The sequence below is a fragment of the Siniperca chuatsi genome, linkage group LG23 (assembly GCF_020085105.1).
Source record: "Siniperca chuatsi isolate FFG_IHB_CAS linkage group LG23, ASM2008510v1, whole genome shotgun sequence".
In the NCBI taxonomy this organism is placed as follows: domain Eukaryota; kingdom Metazoa; phylum Chordata; class Actinopteri; order Centrarchiformes; family Sinipercidae; genus Siniperca; species Siniperca chuatsi.
Window position 1 is genome coordinate 12508677 of NC_058064.1, and position 26533 is coordinate 12535209.

Sequence of the window (26533 nt, forward strand, 5' to 3'; positions counted from 1 at the left end):
AACTGTTTTGCAGCAATGTCCTTGTTGTGTCACTGTGGTGTTATTGTTTGTCTGTGTGCATGTGTGTGCGCAGGCCAGAAGTCTCCAGGGTTTCTGGTCAGAGCTGCAGTGGAACACAGATAGGACAAAATATCTGTATGCTGTTCCCAACCCCAGATACAGAACCTCACACATACAAGCCGACTGGGATAAACTGGTGAGTGTGTGAAGGATGAGAGAACGTGTGTGCATCTTTCTGTGTGTGACCTTGTCAGCATACCTGTGGGCTTTTGTCAAAACAATGGGAGCATATTTTCAGCCCTCCCATGATGGTGTTGCTTGTTTCAGAGGTCCGAGAAGAGACCATCGAGCCACATGAATCACATGGAGGAGAACACAAAGAAGTAGGTCTGCCTCCCACTGGAGCTTTGTTAAGAAAAGTACATTAGTTGTTCTAAAACTGGAGGGAGGGAAGGCATGACTGCACCTCTGCACTGTGTTTAAGTGTTTGAAAAATTACACTGTTTGCTCCAATGAGGCACTGTAAGGCCCGAATTTCACCAACATCTGGAGCTTTTGACACAATATCCACAGATGGAGTCGTCATGGCATTTTACATGTTCACATTTCTTTAAGGACTTCTCATCCATGAGATTGATCTTGGAAACAATAGTTGACAAAACAATTTCACCAGAAGTTCCATTTAGTAGCTGCTCTGGAGCTGATTAGCAGAGTTGCCTCATGGATGAACTATAATTAGTTCTTAAAATTGGGTCAATTTGGACACTTCTACTGCTAGTTACATTGATTTTCCCAACAGAAGTAGTCTGACAAAAGCTAAATGTGAAAAATACATTGAGCTGTATCCATCCCTAAAGGATATGTCTAATGTTATTCAATGTTATTGTCAATTAATCCCATAAAAAGACTGAAACCAACAATGCTGTACCCCGCCTCTCAATGCTTTTCGACTTCCCCAGCCTCTGTGGCACTTAAATCTAAGCCACTGGTTCCTACTGAAGATTAAAATCTTAAAAAATGGGTTTTAACAGTATTATCATTTAATTATGCTGGAGTGCATTCACACCCAAAAATGTGTTTGAATGAGTTTCTCAGCTCAGATAAGTTCTGAGGTATAATCAATCAGTTGAAAAATAAAACATAATCTAATACAATAAAAGTACATTTGGGCCTATTCTTTAAAAAGACACATTAGTAAAACTCCCTGATTTCCCTAAAAGAATTACCAGATTATTTGATCTGCCCTGTCTGGAACCTAAATAAAATTCATTCCTTAATTTTCATGACCTGTTGAGAGCCTTGATAAATATGCCTCTACACACTCTTTGTAAGACGGAATGAATATAAATGTGCAACAGGATTGTGGATGGCAGTTTCCATTACCAAAGTCAGTGTAAACCACTGTAGAAAACACTGACTACAAAGAACAAAAACGTCTGTTCTCTCTCTGCTCACCATGTAGTTACTTGAGCTCTTCTGAAGTGGATGCTTTGCTCTCTTTGAAATGGACCTTCAAACCACTTTCACTTCTGGTTTTAACTATATTATTCATATGAATGGCCTGCATGGACCCTTTTGTAGCCTGTTACCAGGTTACTCTTTGAATATGAAATATCCACTTTCAGTTAACATACCTCAGAAATTAGATTATAACTAGAGCCCCTCAACAGTTTATGATCAAGTGACTTGATGATGGGCATGTACCTGTATGCACCACTGATGTAAACCTGCTCTGAATTAGATATAACTCTGTCCTGTTCGTACCAGGGATCAAACCAACAGCCTTTCGGTTCATAATGAGCTTCTCTTCCTGCAGTCTAAACTCCAGCACCTGCTTGCAAACTTTTTGCTTTTATATTTTTGATGTATTTTTGCTGGCGACTGCAGCAGTGTAGCATTATACTGCCTCGGCTTACAGCATAAAAAGTAAGACTCTTATTATAATGCTGGCTTGAGGGATTGTTTTCACATAAATCTTTTCTTCTTATTTTGTAGAGTTCTATCAATGGTGGACACCTGGTGTCTTGGTAAGACGGCATAAGCGCACTGAACACACACATACCCTCACAGACATAAAGCCATAGATAGCAACACACACAGGTACATGGACACACACAATACAGGGAGTGAGAATGTCATAAATAACAAAACCTTATTGTGGAGCTGAAAACTGTGCAAGAGTGTTTGGGTTTGTGTGTTTGTGTGTTCTTCTGAGGTCGCATTCTTCATGCCCACTGGAGAATTCAGCTAAACAGAAACACCACACTAATTTATCTTTGAGGGGAGAGGTTGAGAAAAAAAGGGGAGGACAGGGGAGGGAGAAAGAAAGGGAGAATAGGGGGAAAAATACAGTGAAAAAAAATCTAAAAAGAGGGTTGAAGAATGCTACAATTATGTAACAGTAGGGAGTTAGGTACTTCCTTCCCCTCTCTCCCTCCTTTTCTTTCTCTTTCTGTCTGTCTCTCTCTCTCATGTCTCCAGTGCAGCTGTTTTGTGTCAGCCACAACACGGGACCTTCCCTTACCTCAGTTAATTCACGTAGATGATCTCATACACCCACAGCCTCCCTCAGATTCACTTGTAACACTCTTAGCTTAGTTTTTGCAGCTATGTTAGAGGAAAATAGACAGAATGGGCATTTTTAACCCACAATGTTTGGATTGAAGATGCCAAATACAGTATATCAATCGAACTACAATTTTTCAAATCCATGCTGAGACTTTTTGATTATTCCTATTTTCTCATTCTGCTCTTAACATTTGCTACAATGTTCTTGCATACCAGAAAGTCTTATAGACAGAGTCGTCAGATCAAAAACTGGTACTTACTTTATTTACAACGTTTTCAGTCCTCAGATTTTCATCAAGTAAAAATATTATGTTCGCTCAGAATAAGAACATCAGCTAATTGTCTAAAATATGTAAATTAACAGTTGATAACTTTGAACTATACAGTGAATCTGGCAGCGTAGCCTGTCAGTTAGCTGTTCCCTGCAAGCATTATTTATATCTCTAACATATTACACTGTAACATCAGAAAGCTTGCTTCTTGCATGTGTGTAAAAGTGATCAAAAGATGGTGTGTGTTGCAAGTGTGCAATAATTCATCTAAAGTAACCAAGCTGGAGTGTGGTCTACTTTTGTGTGACTGACATAAGAAAAACTCTCTCTCTCTCTCTCTCTCTCTCTCTCTCTCTCTCTCTCTCTCTCTCTCTCTCTCTCTCTCTCTCTCTCTCTCTCTCTCTCTCTCTCTCTCTCTCTCTCTCTCACACTCACGCACACACACACACACACACACACACACACACAGATACACAGCAGGGTTGCAGCCTCATAACCCTCAAGCTTTGGGATGTATTTTTAAAGTGAAAAACTCACCCCCAAAAGAATCCATTAATGTCTTAAGTTCAGTCCTCTTTTTTATTTTATTAAAGCCATAAACAAGTCAGAGTTTGGGTTTCTTCCATTCCCACTGATGGCCTGTTTAATGATGTTACTGCACTGACACACCTGAGGGTAACTGTAGTGTTCATTCTAGGGTAGATGCAGCATCAAAGGTTTCTTCAAACGTCTCTTTTATGTGCGTGTTCCCACTATTGCCTGGTCTCTTCCAGATAAGAAGCTGGTGCCACTTTTCCAGGAGGAGGACCCCCAACAGAGGGCGCTCATAGGACTGGTGAGAGAGAGAGAGAGAGAAGCTGAAACCAGTCAATAGTTGCAACACATGCACAAACACAAACACATATGCTGCTAAAAGTATCTTTTTCATGGCTTGGACTTAATCCTTAGTTCCTATAAAAGGAAAATCATAATGCTAGGCAAAGGTATGCATCCAAATTTGTTAAGGGAAGACCCTTCTCTAACGTGACAGTGACCTTATGCACGAAGCCAGGTTCATAAACAAATGGATTTCCCAGTTTGGTGTGGAAGAACTTGCCTGGCCTGCACAGAGCACTGACCCGAAACCCAAGCGTTCACATAACAACAACTCAAGACGGTTAAATTAGTACAGAGTTGGCTGTATGAGGGTTAAAATACTGTGAGCTGACAATGAAGCACTAAATTCATTAAATTTGGGTTTAATTACCTCAAATGACGAACTTTGGCTGATATGAGGCATCCATGTTTTTTTGGCTTTCAGGCACTTCTGTATTATCAACTCAGATGTATCAACATTTTTCAGAAAATTGTGGTCCAAATACACTTCATAACATGACAACAAGAACCATGTGATCTCCCCTGCACAAATGTTCATTCTCTACTTTTAATCTAATTTATACATACTTTATGCATACACTAGGCTATACAACAATGTTAACTGGTTAGTGAGGCTCACACACTGTGTTTTACGGCATCCGGCATGCTGGTGTTTTAGAATCCGATGGGTCACAGATTTTTGAAACGACACAGCGAACTGAAGGATCTGACCAGTCTTGGGAAATATCTGTGAGTGAATGATGATCACAAGAAATCATTAACAAAGGGTAAGACGAGCCAACAGGTGGTAATCTGGTGGAAAGTCTGTATGGTAACTACTTTATATAGGTGGAGCCAGCAGCTGGTTAGCTCAGCTTACCTGGAAGCAGCTAGCCTGACTCTATCTAGAGGTTACAAAATCCACCTACCAGCCCCTCTAAAGCTCACTAATTAACACGTTATATCTAATTTGTTGAATCTGTAAAAAGGGGGTTATATGCTGGACTGTGTCCACATACATTTGGCCATAATGTAGAATCACAATCCTCTTGTTTAAGGTAAAAAAGCCACTCAAAAGATTTCGGAAGGACCTATTTGACGTCCTTTTTTTACACTGTGTGTGTATTTTCTCTCCACTGTAGTAGAAATAGATGAGGCAAAGTGAAAAAACGGGGTGCATAGTAAAACACTTCATTGTAAAATTCCTCCTTAGATGCATTCTGTATCCCAGATTGTTGACATACACCAGTTTAACAGCTCCTGGAGGTGGACTCATCCTTTAACATGGCTTGATATATAGACCACTAAAGATCCATAGTGAAATGCTGACAGCCGATCATTTCCCTTCATAGTCATCTTTTAAGGTGAAACTCCTGTTACGCTTCAGATGAGTCAACACTTTAAAAAAAGGGCATCTTAAGGTCCCTTTTTTTTTTTTTTACTGTACGCTGTTTGATGGACAATTTCAAATCCTCCAGTTTTCCCTGTGCTCAGCATAGTTTTTAAAGAGCAGATAGCTTCAGTTTAATGGAGTTCAGGCTAGAGGCTAGCAGTCTCGCAGCTATTCTTAGAATGATCCAGTCCTCCTGTCTTTCTGTTTTTTCCCTCCACCACTTCTTCCATCATTATTTTACCCCTTCCACTCTTTCCTCTTCCCTTTCACTCCTTTTTTCTCTGCTCTCTTCCTTCCTTATTTCCCTCTTCTCCTTCTCGTTTACTTTTCCTCCCAGAAGGATATCAGGTCATTCTGTTAACTTTGCACTGTTTTTTGACCTTCACTCATCTTCTGTACTTTTCCATCTCTCACATCCACAGGTCTCTTCTCTTCTCTTCTCTTCTCTTCTCTTCTCTTCTCTTCTCTTCTCTTCTCTTCTCTTCTCTTCTCTTCTCTTCTCTTCTCTTCTCTTCATGGTTAAATCAATTTTGGGTCGCTGTAGTCGAGGAAAGAGTCGAGGTGAACTCTATTTGACCCGGCTGAGTGCACAGCAAAGTATGCTTAAAACACACAAACACAAAGTTTTACTCCATGCGATACACACACACACACACACACACACACATACACACGCAGAAAATAATCAGTGTATGTTTTTTGCATTGCAGACGGTTGATAAGCTTAGAGAGCATCTCAACAGACACCTGCCTCGACTGGGGAAGAAGAAGATTGACTCGCTGGTTGTTAGCTACGTAGCCAAACTGGTTGGTACACCGTGTGTGTGTGTGTGTGTGTGTGTGTGTGTGTGCGCGTGTTGGTCAGAGATAAAGAGAGATCCAGGAGTATTCCTGTGTGCCCAATTTCTTTTAAAGGTACAGTACATTGTTCTCCAAGTTATATTTATTTAATGCTTGCCCTTACTAAGGTTAAGTGACACTCACAGAGAGGATCGCTCAGTGGAAAAGGCAGCGAGTTTTCACAACTAAATGGTTGACAGAGTTTGTAGATGGACGTATGCTTTTCAGTTAAGAGAGGAAGCCATCAAGTTGCCGTCTCAGTCCTCTAAAATAAACATCAGTTATCTGGTTAAGACATTTATCCTCAACCACTCAGTGACTTTTTTTTAGCTTTGTGTATCCACCAAGGGGGTAAATGCAACTGGGGATGTGTGTGTGTGTGTGTGGGGGGAGGGATTTTTTTCCCTCACTTTTCAAAATCCCATTTAGTCCCACTATTTTTATTCGTTGCTTTCGGAGCAATATGTTTAAAGGTTCCCTGTGGAGTTTTTTGTAAACAAAGTTTCTCTTTACATTCAGCGTAAAGTGCATTGTGTGTATTCTTGAGATCGAACAAAAGTGTAGACAGTTTGGTGCATGAACGAGTTCATGTTTTTGGTGAACTGAATGTATCCGTTTGCAACTAATGAACGTGAGCGTCCATTGGTGGTTGGTTGGTGGGCCACAGAATCCGATGGGTCACAGATTTTTGAAACGACACAGCGAACTGAAGCATCCAACCAGTCTTGGGAAATATCTGTGAGTGAATGATGATCACAAGAAATCATTAACAAAGAGTAAGACCAGCCAGCATTTTGTAAAGGAAAAAAACGGAAGAAATGAACATGAACTAGTTAATTTTTTTGGTACTTTTGGTAAAATTCAAAGTTGTGAACTATGAATGTGAACTAGTTCATTTTAATCTGTGTGAACTTGCACATTGCGTGTGAATGCATTTCCTTCCACATAAAACATTTGACAAAAAGATTTTTTGTAAACATTTGAAACCTGCATCGTTTACATCCATGCCTACTTGCTAGCAATCTTCTCCTTCCCTGTCTTTGCTGGTGCACTGCTGTGTTTCTTTGCGCATTACCAACACCTGCTAATTAGTGGAATAATGTGAAACCATTGGCAGGAATGTATATCGTGTCGTCCGTGAGCACATGCAACAAACAAAATGGGGACCCACTCATAAAAACATTGATCCATAGCACTACTAGTGGTCAAAAACTCCTACCTTACCTTTTAAGAGGGAGTGCAGACTTTTTCTACCCTGGGTTTTGTCTCTAGAATGCACTACTCAGCACTGAAAGAAGAACTGCTACCTTCCCTGCATGTTTTAGAGTTATGTGTAAATTGTAGTTTTTACAATAGAGATACAACATGTTAATTCATCAGCTTCAGGTGCTGGTAAGCTGATTTTGTTACCTTTGGACAGAGCCAAGCTAGCTGTTTCCGCCTGTTTCCAGTCTGTATACTAATCTGAGCTAACCAGCTGCTGGCTGTAGCCTTATATTTAACGGACAGACACTTAATATCAGTCTTCTCAACTCACTCTCCACGAGAAAGTGAAAAAGTGCATTTCCCAAAATGTCAAACTATTCCGTTACACTACCATTGCTATAGAAAGCACAAAAACAATTTCATCATAATTCTAGATTGATATAAATGTATATAAATGCATATGTATACAATATGTGTATTCATATAACTTCATTGTGCCCCCCCCCTCCACTTCGAACACCAAACCTACAGGTGGGATCTGAATAACCAAGTGGAAAGACGTTACCATTCTGTAAAGTCAGTCTTTAGTATTCCTGAGAAGTAAATCCCTTCACAGCTAGGAGCCGCTGAAAGCAGACATGCAGCATATATCAACACAACAGTATTAAATCAGGCCAAGGGTAAGGCTGGAATTGAATAGAAAGTAGGATGCACCACGTTTTGGGACTTTATGGAATTGCAAATGACAGAGAGTAAAAAAGACCAAAGAAATTCTCCCAGCTCTCAGCTGGATCGGTCGATGGCTCAGCTCGGTACCACAGGCTCAAGAGTTTTAACCTGCGCCTTCAGACTCAAAATGAAAGTAATGGAGATAGGTGTGTCTGTAATCATTGTGGCATTGCCCTGCGACAGAAAAACATGGCGATTATTGAATCTGTTCAGCGGTGAGTGAAAGTGAAAAAGCTTCGCATCCTGGGAGCCGGACTTATTAAAACATACTCACACAAGGACCCATAAGAAACAGCGTTCGGGGTCGTTTTACCTAAAGAGCAGCCGACTATCTCACCAGCCGTGCGATGTGCTTACACATCAAGCTGACTCATGCTTTAAAAACTCAGGGTGGTACTGTTTCAAAGAGGGCTGACTTCCCTTCCACAAATAAAGAACATCTCCCCCTCTTGTCGGTTCTTATTGAGACTAATGGCTGCGTTGACACAAGGGAGAAGTTGGGGGTGAAATAGATTGCAGCTTTTAAGAGCCAGGGAACTTCTGCTATGATACATTGCAGCTCCACAGCACATTATTGTCATAGTTATTTATTTCCTGTCGCTGTTGCTACAGACAACTGAGAAACATTCCTTTATATAACATAGCCAATGTCAGAGCAAAGAACAACCCGCTAATAGCTGAATATGAATTACTGAAAGCAGGAATATATATTAAAAGTAATGCAATGAATTGAAATAGGCTGAAATATTTTTTATTATGCAGAAATGTTATTCTATACCCAAGGTTATTATACCCACATGGAGTAAATCCAGTCTCTTAATCTGGCCGAGGCTCATTAAGACAAATCGCTGATTCCAGATTTTATTCCAATAGAAAGCCACACAGGGAATACTGTGTACGAGTCTGTGGCTTTAAATCACTTGTTTGTCTTTCTTTTCAGCACAAAAACATCTCGGCTACACATTTTTTATCCTTTTTACTCATCTTCAGGGCCCTGGATTATATCTGCAACAAGCACAAGAGATGTTAGTTGGAAAAGAAATAAATTAAACTTATTAATAATTTATTTAGCTTGAAAAGTTGCCACCTTTTTGTCAAAAAATCAATATCTGATTTTGGAGAATAACTGTTCAAATGCATCAAACATTCATTTTATACTGTTAACAGACCAGTGGAAGAATTGTTTGCTGACCAACAGCAGGTTTTGACTTTTGGAGTATTACCTTCTTCATCTGTGTTGAGAGAGCCAACAAAATTAATCCCTAAATGTATAAATCCCTATGACAAATTCAGTGGAACAAATATTAAAAAACACTGGAAGGTAGGTACGGTTAGGTAACCACTCCCAAAAAAGATCAAGCTGCACTTCTTCATTAAAGTACAAAAGTTACAAAGCCTTTATTATCGTGGCTACATTATTAAAAACATGACCAGCGTGTATCGACCGTACACCAGTCCTCAGGGTCAAACAATCACACACACAGACAAGTGAATACTGTAAGCACAAGCTTCAATTACACACATTTTCACAGCTTCCCCCATTACACCTGTAATCAATGAATGGGCACTTTGTCACAGATAATAGTAATTCAAAATTGTATACATATGGATTTTGGTGAAACAAGACATAAACAATACAAGAAAAAAGAACCCCCATCAAGGTAAAACTAGGTAAATAATAATAAAAATACATATAAATACAAAAAATGTAATGAGGAAAAGAAAAAGACAAAAGAAGAAAAAACTATGAATATATAAAGTAAAAGGAATTAAATAAAATAAAATGGCATAATATTGAAAAATATTGAAATAGAACGAAACATTTAACTGAAAATAAATAAATTTAAAATTAAAAAAGGAAAGAAAATGAAAAAGTTAAATAAATGAAAATTATTTAAAGAACATAAAATAAGAATTTCAACATAAGGGGGAAAGAAAAGAAAACTATTGAGGAAAAGAAAATCAACACCTCATTCATTTAATATAGAAGCTTCAAAAGCTTAAAACTCCCTCTCTTTCCAGTATGTGTCACCAGCCCTGACAGGGTTAGAAAGGACTTCAGTGACCACGGTGTTAAGAGATGCAGGATCACCAGTGTACCTTGATTATTTTGGAATTTAGCATGGGAAATATGCTAATTAGATTCGTTATTGTGATTTTTTCCATTGTGATAAACTTAATAAAGGATGTGTAAGAAGACATTTGTCTTCGACACCTCTTTCATTTTTGGCAAGTCTGTTACATAAGTGAAGCTAATTGAAACTCCCACCCTGAGGTCACTGGAGGACGTTGCCAGCAGCGTTTGGAGGGGCTGGTGGAGGGTTTCCCACTGCTGTGCAGGATGTGAATGAGGCAGATCGTCTTCCTGTTATTCCACAGGAGATGAAAGAATGTCATTTGTGAAAAGAAGAAATGTGTATGTGTGTTCCAGCACCCAGCAGGCACGTTTCGGATGAGTCAGGTGCATTGGAATGATCCCGGAAGCGGTGTGGTGAAATGATGTGGGCGAGAGTGAGTGTGTGTGCGTGCGTGCTGAAATGTGTGCTCACACATCCTGATCCATTGCGTTGCTCTTGTTCACTGGAATTGAAAGTGGGAAGTTGGGAAAAAAAAAAGAAAAAAAAGAGGGAAGTGAGGAAACTGATCGTAGAACAAGTGTACATTTCCATGAAGAAAACATCATCAGAGCAGAAAAATATGTCTAAATTGCATGTTTTCAGGTGTTTCAGACAAAATGCTTGCGTTGTGCAAAATTTCCAGTCCTGTGACTCGAGCAGCATGTCGAGGAAAATGTTTCATTTGAATCTAATCGAGCATTTCCTTCCCTAAGCACTAACATGTGCATGTCTCTGTGTGTGTTTGTGTGTGTTTAGCTGGAGCTCATCAGACACATGCTGGAGTCAGTCTGGCTGAAGTATAAACTCGGCCCTCGTGTTTTGTGCTTGTGAGTAGCCCTCCCTTATCAGCGTTTACCTCCTTTAAAGTCGTATTTTTATCTAATGTAAAGTCTAAAGTGCTGACAAAATGTCTGTTCATCTTTACACGTGTGCTCCAGACCCCCATCACTCCCCGCTGTGTGTGTCCACATGTGCAAACTGTCGATGACCCCTCTTCACGTGTGCGCTCACGTTGCCTTACATTCCTGTCCAAATTTTTGTGTGTGTGTGTGTGTGTGTGTGTGTGTGTGTGTGTTCCAGCACACAGCAGGGCAGTCCAGCCGAGTGGTCCGTGTTTCACTTCATGTTTCGGATCCTGGAAGCCACGAGGGGTCTCTGCCTGCCCCTCCCACCTGGTACCATCCACACACACACACACACACACACACACACTGTTACACTTTTAGTTTCTATAATCCATTCTGTCTCTGTCTCACCCAGAATAACAATGTGTGTTTGCACTGAGGGACAACAGACCCGCTCTCTTCAGCACTAATGTAACCAAAAATATGTTAAACATTAGCATAGTGCAGACATGGGTAAAGCAGAGTGTGAATACATTTTCAATCATTTGAATTAACTTTACAATATTTGCAGCATAAAGCCCCTGAGACACGATCCCATGATTTTAGTCGCTCATGAGTAAAAGTTTGTGGGTTAGAATCCTAAACTGTCTGGGAACGAGAAAGGAAATGAGAAATGCCCTGAAGCAAGGCTGCAGACCCTTAACTGTGAGTGTGAAGCTGTAAAACAGCAGGCATACTAAGTCTGTTTCCCTTTGGTAAATAAAAGTTGAAAAAAATAACGCATTGTTGTCAAGTTGTGCAGTCAGGTGTACGTTTGTGTTAACAGTTGCAGCCTAATGTTTTTAGCCATGCTAGCGGTACTTTGGTTTATGTCTAAACACTTGCAAATCTAATGACATTCTCATATGCCTCAGCTGAACTTCGTGTTTAGTGCTAATTACCAAATATTAGCATGCTAACACGCTAAACTAAGATGGTGAATGGGGTAAAAATTATACCAGCTAAACATTAACATCAGCATTGTCAATGCGAGCATGTTAGCATGCTGACGTTAGCATTTAGCTCAAAACACTGCTGTGTCTAAATACAGCCTCACATAGGCGCTAGCATGGCTGTAGACTCTTAGTCTTGTTTTATTTCTCCCTTGTTGTTTTCAGGAACATGAAAAGTCTTCTTCTTTGTCTTCATCAGGCCTACCTTTTTCTCTCTGTCTCTCTCCAGGCTATCACACCCTGTTAGCAGTGTTTGCCGTGCGTTGCCTCCCTCATCACACCTTCCTACAGTACATTGACCACGGTGTCCTGCAGCTCACTGAAACCTTTGTGTCTCGGCTCATGACAGGTACACACACATACAAGCACACATTGCTAAATCTTCATTTGCATATCTGAGACATTTTACAAGAAAAAATCATGTACGGTGATAAGTGTCCTCTTGGTCATTCATTTTTCTGACTAAAATCTCTCAACAACTATTGGATGGATTGCCATGAAATTTGATACAGACATTTATGTCCCCTTCGGAATGAATTGTAATAACTGTGGTGACCCCATAACTCAAGATCCAAAACTCTCAAAACTAATGTCATTCCCATCAGCCTCAGCTTTACTTTGTATTTATTGCTAATTACCAAATGTTAGCATGCTAATATGCCAAACTAATAGTGAACATGGTAAACATTATACCTGCTAAAAGTTGGGATCTCTCTTTAGTCTTTATAGACTTAAAATCTATAAACTTTAAGTCTGTAAAACAAAATGAAAAAAATCTAAAAACTAAATAAATGAATAAGGAAATCAAACAATTGTTGTTTTATGCCAGCATTCCTTATTGTACAACATGTGGATTCTGTACACAGAGGAAAGGACCAAAATATATGATGAAAAATATAATTTGTCAGTTAATTCAGTACATACTGACAATGGAGGACATACAATAAGTTATGCTGTAAAAACTAAAACACAAAGCATACAAATTAATATAATAATAGGTATAGTAGCTATAATATACAGCAGCAACAAACGACAGGAAAATGACACAAAAATGTCCTAGAGACGTTTTTGTATTTAAGTTGATAAATCCGGTAAGTGCACGGTAAATACAAAACTGTAGTCAGTATTTCCAAGACCATCATTGAGACTATGTTTAGCACATTGTTTTAATGTCAATCAATATCAAACCACATTAGTATGAAGAAGTTAAAAATATGAAACCATTCATAATGCAGGGACCGTATTAGGAGTTGTCATTAAGGGGCATGAGGAAACTCTTTTTCTGATTGTTGCTTTCTCCTTTTTGATGACGAGAGGCAAAGAAATATAGGAATGGATTCAGACAGTGATTGAAAAAGTAAAAACATTCCACAAACGTCAGCATCTGACTAACATGAAGCAGTTTGTCTGATGCCATGAAAAGCGCAGCCACATACACCACACGAAGAATGAGAGGGAAAAAGCCAATAATCAGGAAGACAGCGATTATTCGAATGAAAAGTTTAGTAACTCTAGGCGGTTTCTTGTCAGGCATTTGAGTTCGGTTGACCCCTCTAACAAGTAGCAGGTAGAAGGAAAACAAGACTAGATGGCTAAAACATATAAATAAGATGTAGACCACTTCGAGCTCCGGTTTGATCCTCTGATTCTTGCAGGTACGACCGTAAGTCTGCTCATTCTTGGTTTCCACCTCTTTTAGTGAAAACACAACTGGAAGAGCCACCAGGGCTCCAAGCATCCACACAGTGAACAGTAAAAACCGCTGCCATGGTCGGCCCAGTCTGTCCCACTTTTTGGGATGAAGAACCTGGCAAATGAAATTGACATTTTTAGTTTAATATCTGACTGCTTTCTGCAGTCACTACTTTACAGAATTGCTCATGTATGTTTGCTTTGAAAAAGGATAAGAGCTGAAGATATCACTTAAGCCCCATTCGGACTGCATTTTTTGCTCTAGGGGAGGTTGAGATTTTAACATTACCTGTGCTTTTAATCCTGTCTGGAGTGTGTATGTGGGTAATTTTTCACCCCCACCCTAGTAATAATTACAGCTGCAATACCTACAGTTTTTCAGCAAACTGGCTGATCCTCCTGTAATTTAAATCCAGTTGGGAGTGACGTTCTTGTTTTTGAAACATTTTGAAAATGTTTCTGCTAATCTGGAAACATGCTAACACCGACATAGTGTATAGGCCTATTTGGGAACCAAAATGACAACAGAAACAATTAAAGCCATCAGGAGAGGAAGAGCCTGTAAAAGCTCTTTAAATGAGATGTTGGGATAATGGGATAATGTCAGCTACAGGTAGGTAATGATATTCTCTTTTGAGCCCTGTATTTATTTACATTTTACCCATTTAAAGTATGCCAAATTAGCTATTAGCAGTTCCTGTTTGCAGGACATACAGACAACTGGATTACTTTGATACTGAAGAAAACTTGATTCTCAGGCAAGTTTCTATGATTTCTATGCGGATTTATGGATATTTATTTTCAATGGGCATTGGAGATAATGATATCCTCGGGAAGTGTAAGTCACACTGAATGATATCAATATGTGTTTAATGTCTATGTGTTAAGATTTAACTGAGTTATGACTCCGTGAAGGAGTACGATTTTTGATTCAAAAAGTTGTGTATCATCTGCAAATTAAAAACGGTTCCAGCTTTGAGCTGTAAATTAGAGGTCTGCAGTAATACTGGGATCTACAGGATCCAACACAAATGTTGCAGGTGGGATATATTTTGACTCTTGTGTGGGCAGAACCAGGTGCTCAGCATCATCATTTTAGGATATATGGTTTCAAGTTGTGATGAAATTTCATATATCAACATATGAGAGGCATTATTTGGCTTAACCATGCAGGTAAATGTATTGTCTTGAGGTAAACTGTGTTCCCCTAAATATAGTACCAAATTAAGTTTCAATTTGTCTCTGTAGATGTTGTTTGCCCAATCACTTTTCGCTGTCTCTCCTCAGACTATTTGGTTACCATATCTAAACCATGTCTGATTTGTAAAGAAAAAAACTATCTCTGGCATCCTGGAGTCTGATATTCCTTCATCTGGTTTGTATCCGTTGCTATGAGAAACATCATTAATTGTCAGAGAAACAGGGTCATGATCTTTTTTTTAATCCGCTTTTGTTCCCATTGCTTCAAATAAAATGCTTAGTGCTACTTATTTCCCCTACAAATTACAAAATCTTTGTGGGAACGTTAGTTACATACCTGGTAGTACCTCTGAATACTTATCAGCACCAGAATGTTCAAGTCGGAGGTGATGCAGAAAAAGAAGAAGTAAAAGAAAAGTTTACAGACTCCAAATGTCAAACGTGGTCCATTGTAGAAAATTACCACGCCAACAGGCAAGCAGAGCAGGCAGAGGAGGTCCGACACTGCCAGGTTGAAGAAGAGGCGCTGCGAGATGGAGGACCCGTGCAGATGCCGAGTGAGTTTTACGATCACGGTGATGTTAGCAGGAATACCAAGTAGGCAACTGACTGCAATAATCACACCAGCAACAATGTACCAGGGATCAAGGCAGGAGATCAGAGGCATTTCTGAGGAGGAGCAATTGTTGATGGAGGAAGAGGCGTTGGAGCTGGCAGCAGTCATCGTGGAGGGCGAATGAAGGAGAAGGATGAAGAAGGGATGAGACTTAACTGAAGTGAATCTGAACGATAGAAATACCTTGTTTTGTGTTGAGCTCAGGCTGCAAGTCCTGGTTTTTGTTTCTGTGAAACCCACTACCTAGTTTATGTACCTACACTCTAGTGGTCTGTGGTCTTGGTGTGTTTTGAGGGGATTGTTGTTAGCATGCTGAAGTAAGCATTCAGCTCAAAACACTGCTGTGCCTAAGTAAAACCTCACAGAGCTGCTAATGTGGCTGTAGGCTGTTAAGTATTGTTTACTTTCATCTATTGTAATACTTGCAAACTGTTTTGATGTAAATCATTTGACTAAACATTTGTATTTCTTTTCAGTAACTGATAAAATGAGTTTGTTTTTTCAGCATCAGTTGACATATTTAGTAGTGACTGGCACACCTGTTATGAACTACTTTCTGAATTACCCCAGAAACCCCCAAAACCTACAGGGCAGTAAATGTGATGAACAGATGTGAACAGCTCTAGTATGGAGCCCGAAAGTGTTCAATATAAAATAAGTAAGACATTATGAAATAAATTCTAATATGAATACATAATGTAAAATATATATGAACATATTAAATCATTTGATAATATTATTTAATATTTTGGAATTGACATTTTCCCCAGTACACTTTTATTTCATAATGTCACTTTTGATGACAGTTGAATCACCTGTGCCTGCTCTGTCACATTTCAGCTAATCACATGTACCCTCAGCCACCCAGCAGGCTAACCAGCAAGCTAGCTAAATCCATTTGGCTACAACAACCAAGACTGTGTACTTTTTCTCTTCACAGAGTTGTGCATCTTTCTCTGAGAAAATCTTTAGATTCACTATGCTGCAGAATTAATCAGCTTTAATGCTGAGCAATACATCCAAGCTCAAAAGCCAATTCAGTTAGCTCTCTAGTTGGTAGCATGTGTAGCCTTGTTAAGCTAAATCAAAAGGAGAGGATATTGTACTTTAGCTGTGAACTGTATTTATTTACAGCAGCAATCTCTAGTTAGTTGATTTAGAATTACTAAGGCCACGTGTGATTGGCTGAAGGGTGAAGGGGTGGGCACTGGTAACAGGCTCCACTACCATGAAATATGCCATTATGAAATAAAAACTCACTTTTGAAAAAGGACGTTTTGAAAGTTCATACGATTCTTTATTTTATAATGTCTTATTTATTCATTTAGTGAATGCTGCAATCTATACATGCAGAGATACGATATGGTGGAACAGCATTAATGGTTGCTGCTGAAGAATAATTAACTCGTGACCACTGAACCTGTAAAAGCAGGTCACATCAAACAGCTGTGACCTCTGGTAGAGCATGTTGGCCAGATGCTGCAGTTATCTTACTTCAGTGGTTATTACTTGTGAAGGTTTACCAGTTTGACATGAAATAAGCAACATGGCTCTTTTTCTTTGTATATATTTTTCATTGTATGTACAGAGATGTCAGAGGTTAAGGTTAGCTACCATGGGGATTCAGTGCCTTACTCACAGACACTAATAGTGTGTATTTTGTGTGTCTGGGTGTGGATTTCATACCATGGAAAGTACATTGTAACGAAGGCCAAACATTGTAACTTGGCACAGAGATCAACAGAACCAAAATATCTGGCCTTCCTTGTCACTCTTGATCTTATTGTAGTTTACATGGTTCTTTCTCATGAAGAGAACAAACAAAGATCCTCAAAGATGAAAAGATTATTTAAAGGACTGAGTCCAAATGGTTTTAAACTTCAAAGTGAGAGAAACGGATGTTTCAGGACTTTGAAGTAAGATGGTGCATGTGTCACTTCTCCCCAGGGATTAATAAAATAAGTATATATCTATTTAAATTTTATCCTGGGTAACTGGAGGGCAGAGTGCACTTTCTGCCTTATTACAAACACACACAAACATATATTCTCATCTAGAATTTCCCAATCTAACCAAAAAAAAAAAAATCTAAAACTCAGGGGATTACCAAAGTCAGTAGAATTCATCCTCTTGGGAACATGAATGTCTTTACAAAACGTCATGATAATCCATCCAATAGTTGAGAGACATTTCATTCTGGACCAAAATGGTGTACTAACCAACCGGCCGACATTGCCATCCCTAGAGCCACATCGCTAGCATAATTTCTGCAGCAGCTGCAGTAATGGTGCCAATAGTTTGTATTGGTGAAGAAAGTTTTTGAAAGGAGTTAAATAATCTGGGAAGAGCGCTGAGTTCATCATCTGCTCGCCCACATTTTGAGAGGTCAGTTGAGGCGGTTTTTGCTCCTTATAACAATACACCATGAGATGGGTTGTATGCCAAGGACATCTTAGATGAACTACATCTCCCAGAATGCTTTTGAGCACCTGGGAGTAATCCAGGAGCTGCTGAAGCAGGTTGTCGGGTCAAAGGATGTCAGAGGCTCCCTGCTCTGTTTCCTTTTTGAATTGATGGATCTTACTGCAACACAAACAATACACATTCCTGAAATGTCTTAAAGCCAAAATAAGAAAGTAGTGCTGACTCAGAATCCTCTTTGCTCGGGTGATCACTTGCGAAGCCTTGTTTGCCAAAACACTGTCTTATTTCTATAAAAGTGAGATATTCCTCTAATGCTTTTTTATCCAGGGAAATCAGCATATGTCAAGAATAGTTATGGGATATCTGGGATTTTGTTGTTTTTATTTGCATTTGTTTTACCTGCAGTGTCTCCAGAAACAGAAAATAATAACTCTTTAATCCCATGTTTCCTTTCAAAGGATTTTGTGCAATTAACTTAGATATACAAGTATGGAGAGAAGGTGTGACATGGCATTATTTGTCCTCCCTTGTGAGATTTGTCTTCTGAAGAGTAATTAGCACCATGTCTCCTCTCTTTTCTTCTCTCTGTCTGTGTTCAGATTTGGACAACAGTGATGCCAATGAGAGACTGAAGTTCAGCATACTTAAGAGACTCCCTGAGGTATTTCTGTGTGTGTGTTTGAGTGTGTGTGGTCGAAACATGAGGTTTTTATGCAGGGCCAGGAGTAGTTTGGATTAGTTTATCTAACAGGGAAAGATTAAAAGGACCTTATTCAACCTTTTCTATCTGGTGTAGTCACTCTAAAAATAAACTCTTAGCACAATATCAGCCATCCACATGATGAGATGTTGAGTGTACAAACTTGGAGGGCAGAGCTGAAATGTACCAGTCCATGGCTGGAGTGAATTTCTCAGCTTGGATGGTATAAGGAGTAAAACAATGCATGAGGCTATTATAATCCCATCTATTAGTGAGGTGGAAATTTTGATCTTTTCTTGAATGGTTCTCTCCCCAAACCTTCCATTCTGGTCCAATTAAGAGTTTGAAGTTATTTTAGGTCTCATCTCCCTCAAGCCCCCTCAAGCCAATCACAAAGCACTTGTGTAACTGGCTGGTGTGTATGTGTGTGTGTTGGGGAGGGGATCGTGTAGTCTGTGTGTGTTTATGTGTGTCCCTAACTCTTGTGTAACTTCCACGTGTTCCTGTGTGGGTACGGTATACAGCTGTGTGTGTGTGTGTGTGTGTGTGTTTTCCATCCGCATTGTGATCAGAGGAATGTTGAGTGTTTAGTGTCTCTGTTCTGTTTCCTGCCCATCAGACTTTTGTTGGGTGAGTTTGGCAGGCAGGAGAGATTTAGCAGGAACAACACACACACACACACACCCACAGAGCTAGAAAACAGGAGATGTTGGCCCACTGTGTGAAATTCATATCTTGGCTAAACCCAGCACGCCCCATAACTCCTATTATAGATGTGTTTAACTCCCATGATATTCCAGTAAACCTTCATATTATACTAAAAATACACAAGAGATCAGGAGCTGGTCGCACCAGCTATTCGCTCTTGAATTAACTGACAAAATTAGCGTTAGCTTGCTAATATATAACCTGTATAGTTCAAAGAGTAAGAGATACTTCAAAATAAGACGGTGTAGTCCCTCATTCGTCCAGGAGTGTTCTATCATAGAAAAGGTTTCAGTCGTAGTCATCTGGACACTGTTTTCAGAATCAAGACGTTTCGGCTCCCATCCGGAAGTCATTCTCAATTGTGAAAAAATTGGACGGGAACTGGAAATTTAAACTACTCTGAGTTACATAAGCCCTGCCCTCAGGAAGGAATCTGCCTGAGTATCTGTAAATAGCTAGTTTCACCTGAAACTGACCTAATAGTTTCAAGATGGCCCAGTAATCAGTAATCAGGCCTATTGTTCTCTGGCTGCATCTACTTCATCACTGCTAAGTGCCTGATTAGCATGTGATAGGCGTGACCAAGGTGATAATACACTCTGATAGACTTTGGGCAGATTAAATCTCAGACCACCATTTCTGTTCAAAGAGGGTTCTCTTTCTTCACAAAAATGGCTTCTTGACGCCCGTTCAAACCAACTCTTCTCTCTACTAAGAATCTTCACCTCGCTGTCTTCAAATGTGTGGTTTGTAGCTTTTAAATGCAAATGCACGGCGCTCTGTAATCCTGAGTTAGCGTGTCGTCTGTGCTGATAAAGTCTTTTGTGAAGTGGCTGTTTGGTTTCGCCTATGTACCGTTCTTTGCAGTTTTCCTCACTGCACTGAATGGAGTAGACAACATTGCTCTGTTTCTGTGTGGGTAACCTGTCCTTAGGGTGAACGAGTTTCTGTCTTAAAGTGTTGCCTGGTTTAAAGAAGACAGGAACATCGTGCTGTCTAAAGATCCTTTGTAGTTTTTCAGACAGTCCAGACACATAAGGAATGGAGACACCGTTCCTTCTTGGTTCAGTTACACTTTTGTCCTGTTTTTGGCTCTTTTAACTTTGTTGATAGCCCAAGTAGGATAACCACAGGCTGAGAGTGCATTCTGGACATGCCTTTCCTCTTTCTTCTTACCCTCTGAGCCTGTGGGCACTTCTTTGGCTCTGTGCTGTAATGTCGGATTACACCCAGCTTGTGCTGTAGTGGATGGTGTGAGTCAAAGAGCAGGTATTGATCCGTATGTGTTGGTTTCCTGTACACTTCTATCTGGAGCTTTCCGTCCTCTCCTCTGAGAGTAGAACAATCAAGAAAGGCCAAGCGGTTCTCTTTTGCATCCTCACGCGTGAACTTGATGTTGGGGTCCACCGTATTAATATGCTCTGAGAACGCTTCCAAGTCTTGTTTCTTTATTTTCACAAAGGTGTCATCCACGTAACGGTACCAATGACTTGGTGGTGTGCCCGGGAACGAGGATAATGCCTTCTTCTCAAACTGTTCCATGTACAGGTTGGCCACAATGGGAGAGACCGAAGAGCCCATAGCACAACCGTGAATCTGTCTGTAGAAGTGTCCCCGGAATTGGAAGTAGGTTGTGTTGAGACAGATGTCTAATAGTTTACATATGTGTTCAGGTGTAAGCTTGGTCCTTTGCTGCAAGGTGGAGTCCTCCTGCAGTCTTCTCATCACCGCTGACACTGCTTCTGAGGTTGGGATGCAAGTGAACAAGGACACTACATCATAAGAAACCATAACGTCATCTGGGTCCAACTGGAGATGTTTCACTTTGTCCACAAATTTCTGTGTGTTTTCCACATGATGTACTGTGTTCCCCATCAACGGAGCCAAGATTGTAGTCAAATGTTTGGCTATGTTGTATGTGATGGAATCTGTGCTGCACACGATGGGTCTGAGTGGAACATTCTCTTTGTGAATTTTGGGAAGGCCATAGATGCATGGAATGGCTTCCCCAGGGTATAGTCTGTAGTACAGAGGCCTGTCTATCACCTCCTCCTTCTCAAGCTTCTGTAGACAGTCTATAACCTTCTTCTTGTAGCCATTGGTTGGATCTCTTTTAAGTTTTTGATATGTGGTTGTGTCTTCAAGAAGGTTGTTGACCTTGGTTTCATAATCGGCTGTGTTCAGAATCACAGTGCAGCGACCCTTGTCTGCTGGTAGAATGTTTATGCTGTGATCCTTCTGCAGTGCTGAGAGTGCCCTCCTCTCTTCGGATGTAATGTTGGAAGGAGGTGGTTTGGCACTCTTTAATGTTGCAGTGACACGTAGCCTCAGGTCTGCAGCCTCTGCTTCAGTCATCTTGTTCTTCCTAATGGCTGTTTGGTGGCTGTGATGTAGTCCACTGTAGGGATGTGGTTGGATGTAACTGAAAAGTTGAGCCCTTTGGAGAGCACATCTTTTTCTGCCTGTGTCAGGATGCGGTCTGATAAGTTTTTGATCCAATTGTTTCTGTTAATACATGTCTCACTTTGTTCAGTCCCTGATCTCCTGTTGTGCTGGTAGGAAGAGCTAGATTCTTCTTATTCAAAAGGATTAACATTTTTGAATTTGAAGCTCTAGGAAAGGACCTAGTTGTGCACAGGAGATCAGGGACTGAACAAAGTGAGACATGTATTAACAGAAACAATTGGATCAAAAACTTATCAGACCGCATCCTGACACAGGCAGAAAAGATGTGCTCTCCAAAGGGCTCAACTTTTCAGTTACATCCAACCACATCCCTACAGTGGACTACATCACAGCCACCGAAACAGCCATTAGGGAAGAACAAGATGACTGAAGCAGAGGCTGCAGACCTGAGGCTACGTGTCACTGCAACATTAAAGAGTGCCAAACCACCTCCTTCCAACATTACATCCGAAGAGAGGAGGGCACTCTCAGCACTGCAGAAGGATCACAGCATAAACATTCTACCAGCAGACAAGGGTCGCTGCACTGTGATTCTGAACACAGCCGATTATGAAACCAAGGTCAACAACCTTCTTGAAGACACAACCACATATCAAAAACTTAAAAGAGATCCAACCAATGGCTACAAGAAGAAGGTTATAGACTGTCTACAGAAGCTTGAGAAGGAGGAGGTGATAGACAGGCCTCTGTACTACAGACTATACCCTGGGGAAGCCATTCCATGCATCTATGGCCTTCCCAAAATTCACAAAGAGAATGTTCCACTCAGACCCATCGTGTGCAGCACAGATTCCATCACATACAACATAGCCAAACATTTGACTACAATCTTGGCTCCGTTGATGGGGAACACAGTACATCATGTGGAAAACACACAGAAATTTGTGGACAAAGTGAAACATCTCCAGTTGGACCCAGATGACGTTATGGTTTCTTATGATGTAGTGTCCTTGTTCACTTGCATCCCAACCTCAGAAGCAGTGTCAGCGGTGATGAGAAGACTGCAGGAGGACTCCACCTTGCAGCAAAGGACCAAGCTTACACCTGAACACATATGTAAACTATTAGACATCTGTCTCAACACAACCTACTTCCAATTCGGGACACTTCTACAGACAGATTCACGGTTGTGCTATGGGCTCTTCGGTCTCTCCCATTGTGGCCAACCTGTACATGGAACAGTTTGAGAAGAAGGCATTATCCTCGTTCCCGGCACACCACCAAGTCATTGGTACCGTTACGTGGATGACACCTTTGTGAAAATAAAGAAACAAGACTTGAAGCGTTCTCAGAGCATATTAATACGGTGGACCCCAACATCAAGTTCACGCGTGAGGATGCAAAAAGAGAACCGCTTGGCCTTTCTTGATTGTTCTACTCTCAGAGGAGAGGACGGAAAGCTCCAGATAGAAGTGTACAGGAAACCAACACATACGGATCAATACCTGCTCTTTGACTCACACCATCCACTACAGCACAAGCTGGGTGTAATCCGGACATTACAGCACAGAGCCAAAGAAGTGCCCACAGGCTCAGAGGGTAAGAAGAAAGAGGAAAGGCATGTCCAGAATGCACTCTCAGCCTGTGGTTATCCTACTTGGGCTATCAACAAAGTTAAAAGAGCCAAAAACAGGACAAAAGTGTAACTGAACCAAGAAGGAACGGTGTCTCCATTCCTTATGTGTCTGGACTGTCTGAAAAACTACAAAGGATCTTTTAGACAGCACGATGTTCCTGTCTTCTTTAAACCAGGCAACACTTTAAGACAGAAACTCGTTCACCCTAAGGACAGGTTACCCACACAGAAACAGAGCAATGTTGTCTACTCCATTCAGTGCAGTGAGGAAAACTGCAAAGAACGGTACATAGGCGAAACCAAACAGCCACTTCACAAAAGACTTTATCAGCACAGACGACACGCTAACTCAGGATTACAGAGCGCCGTGCATTTGCATTTAAAAGCTACAAACCACACATTTGAAGACAGCGAGGTGAAGATTCTTAGTAGAGAGAAGAGTTGGTTTGAACGGGGCGTCAAGGAAGCCATTTTTGTGAAGAAAGAGAACCCCTCTTTGAACAGAAATGGTGGTCTGAGATTTAATCTGCCCAAAGTCTATCAGAGTGTATTATCACCTTGGTCACGCCTATCACATGCTAATCAGGCACTTAGCAGTGATGAAGTAGATGCAGCCAGAGAACAATAGGCCTGATTACTGATTACTGGGCCATCTTGAAACTATTAGGTCAGTTTCAGGTGAAACTAGCTATTTACAGATACTCAGGCAGATTCCTTCCTGAGGGCAGGGCTTATGTAACTCAGAGTAGTTTAAATTTCCAGTTCCCGTCCAATTGTTTCACAATTGAGAATGACTTCCGGATGGGAGCCGAAACGTCTTGATTCTGAAAACAGTGTCCAGATGACTACGACTGAAACCTTTTCTACGATAGTAAGAGATACTATAGATTATGGCCGACACATCGGATCCAATACTTGATAAAAATTCTTTTTAATAACATTGTGAATACCTCAGGTAACAAAACTTTATGGCAATAACATTTTGCTAAATGACCAAATAGCGTTAGCTTGGATAGCATAATCAGATAATTCTCACTCAGGTTAAACTGTATGAATACTACTAACTCTGAAACACACATATTTCTCCATCTATGCATATGTACTGTAGGTAAATAAAGTACATTTACAAAGGAGTGGCAGTTAAGTTTAATGTGTTGTTTGCCACCCTAAAATTGTAATTTTTAGTTATGTTACAGTTTGTGATGTATGTGACTTTCTATTTACACACTGGCTTGCTTTTAGCTAGACAGCGCTACAGATGTTTTCCAGGAACCGATTTACACATTACACTTACGTCTAGCTAAGACATTTTTGTCATCTTTCTGAACCAATAACCATTTGGTTTTTATAATATTGAGATATATCTTAAATGTCTATTCAAGGTTTTTAAAGCCATGTTACTATTGAGAGGGTGAATTTTTTGAGCTGATTTGAGTGTTCCAGCTCAATAAAATGAACACTGAATCATGTGTTTGGTATTTGTGGTAATTTCTGGAAATACAGTAAATTTGAGTGAAAAGTCTAAAAATAAATAAACAGCTGCGTGTTCTTAAACAACGAATTGTGACGATGACACTAAAAGGAAACAACTGGGCAAAATAGTTTTCGCACTGATGATGCAGTGTAAAAATATATATGCATTAATCAGTTGGGGCACTTAGCTGGTTGTGCTTGTCTCAACTTGTTTCTTCTCACCTCTGATAATAACAAGCCTTGACGTGATTCGGAAGCTCTGTATCAACTTGGCAGCGTGTTTGAAGCTGGACAGAAAGCAGCCTTGAGGAAAATCTGCATTCTCTCTTATTGTTAGTCACACCTGTAGTCTCTGTTTGCTTAAGTGTTATTTATTACTGTGGTGTGTAGTTCACAACACACAAAAAAATTGATTTCTCTGGAATCTCTCATTAGCAGTCAACTCCTCAATAATGGTCTCGAGTTCCAGTTGGCAAAATAGAAAGGAACAGATGTTCATATGCTGTAGTAACATGCCTAAATGTCTGTGTGTGTGTGTGTGTGTGTGTGTGTGTGTGTGTAGCCTATGGAGCAGAGGATCTACCATATGTGGGACCATCCTGTCAGTTCAGCTTCAATCTCCAGAGATTATGTCAGGACTCTGCTGGAGAAACACAACAAAAACAAGGTAACACAGTACAGTGTGTCACAGATTCTGCAGAGAGTCCATACTTTCTCTCTCTGACACACACACACACACACACACACACACACACACTTAAAAGCACTGCACACTAGCAAAAACAAATTATGGGACAGACATACATTAAAATCCTCCAGGAAAAAAAAGTGTGAAATGAAATGTTTAGTGCGGAAATGGTTAACTGGTCAATCACTAAATTCATAGACATTTATCTAGCAACAAGACTAACAGTTTACAGCCATGCTAGCAGCTCTGTGAGGCTGTACTTAGCCACTGCGGTGCTTTGAGCTAAATGCTAAAGTCGGCATGCTAACACGCTCACAATGACAGAGATAACATGATAATGTTTAGCAGGTATGACATTTACCATGTTTATCATCTTAGTTTAGCGTGTTAGCATGCTAACATTTGGTAATTAGCAATGAACACAAAGTACAGCTGAGGCTGATGGGAATGATTAGTTTTTCAGGTGTTTGGTCAAAAACCAAAGTATCGGACAAATTAGCTGAAAATGCCAAATATTTGCTAGTTCCAGCTCCTCAAATGTGAGGATGTAATGTTTTTCTCAGTTTTATATCCTCTAAATTCAATATGTTTGGGTATTGGACTGTTTATTATTACACATATTATCACAAGTTTCTGATTAGGAATCCTTGCAGCCCTAAAATTGTTAACTCCATAAAAACGTGCTGTTTTCTGCTATGTTTTACAAAACATTTCCTCCTTGGCCTTCATATTAAATGTGTTAAAACAGTGACCCCAGCTGTACAGCTAACACAGCATCTATCCACTTCACTGCTATCGGGCAGTTTCAGTTATCTAACTGGCTAGCGGACCAGCATGGATATTGCATGCCAGTAGCATTTCGTGCAATTACAGATAAGAACGTATGGCAGCCTAAAAAGTTAAACTGCTGCCAACTTTATCCATAAGAGGAAACAAGAGAGTCAAGGTGACTAGTTTCTGGATTTGCTGAAGATTTGGTTTGACTGTGTGCATCCCGGAAAACCTGCAGAATCCACAGTTGTGTTTTTGCTTTTCCTTCCTCTGCAGGGATTTGCATTCACCAGCAGAGACAAGCCAGGCTTCAGACTTGAGTTTCTTCCTCTTACCTACCTGGCAAAAATACTCTCTGATATAGAGGATCAAGGTAGTGTATGTATTTGTGTGTGTGTGTGTG

The 26533-nt window shown here is 40.2% G+C and overlaps 1 protein-coding gene across 6 annotated transcripts in view; it reads left to right on the forward strand.

The window, feature by feature from the left end:
* Positions 1–26533, forward strand: part of LOC122871075 (gamma-secretase activating protein) — a 41360-nt gene that overhangs the window by 12315 nt on the left and 2512 nt on the right. For 2 of the 6 annotated variants that reach the window (XM_044185668.1, XM_044185669.1), the window contains 11 exons: positions 74–196; positions 328–383; positions 1996–2027; positions 3614–3675; positions 5799–5894; positions 10736–10806; positions 11060–11154; positions 12046–12165; positions 18348–18409; positions 25234–25338; positions 26407–26503. In XM_044185668.1, coding sequence (XP_044041603.1) covers positions 74–196; positions 328–383; positions 1996–2027; positions 3614–3675; positions 5799–5894; positions 10736–10806; positions 11060–11154; positions 12046–12165; positions 18348–18409; positions 25234–25338; positions 26407–26503 — 919 coding nt within the window. Of the gene's footprint in view, positions 1–73; positions 197–327; positions 384–1995; positions 2028–3613; positions 3676–5798; positions 5895–10735; positions 10807–11059; positions 11155–12045; positions 12166–13515; positions 15034–15182; positions 17366–18347; positions 18410–25233; positions 25339–26406; positions 26509–26533 lie in introns of those variants that run through there. The other 4 variants (XM_044185670.1, XM_044185671.1, XM_044185672.1 and 1 more) reach the window with 4 other exon arrangements.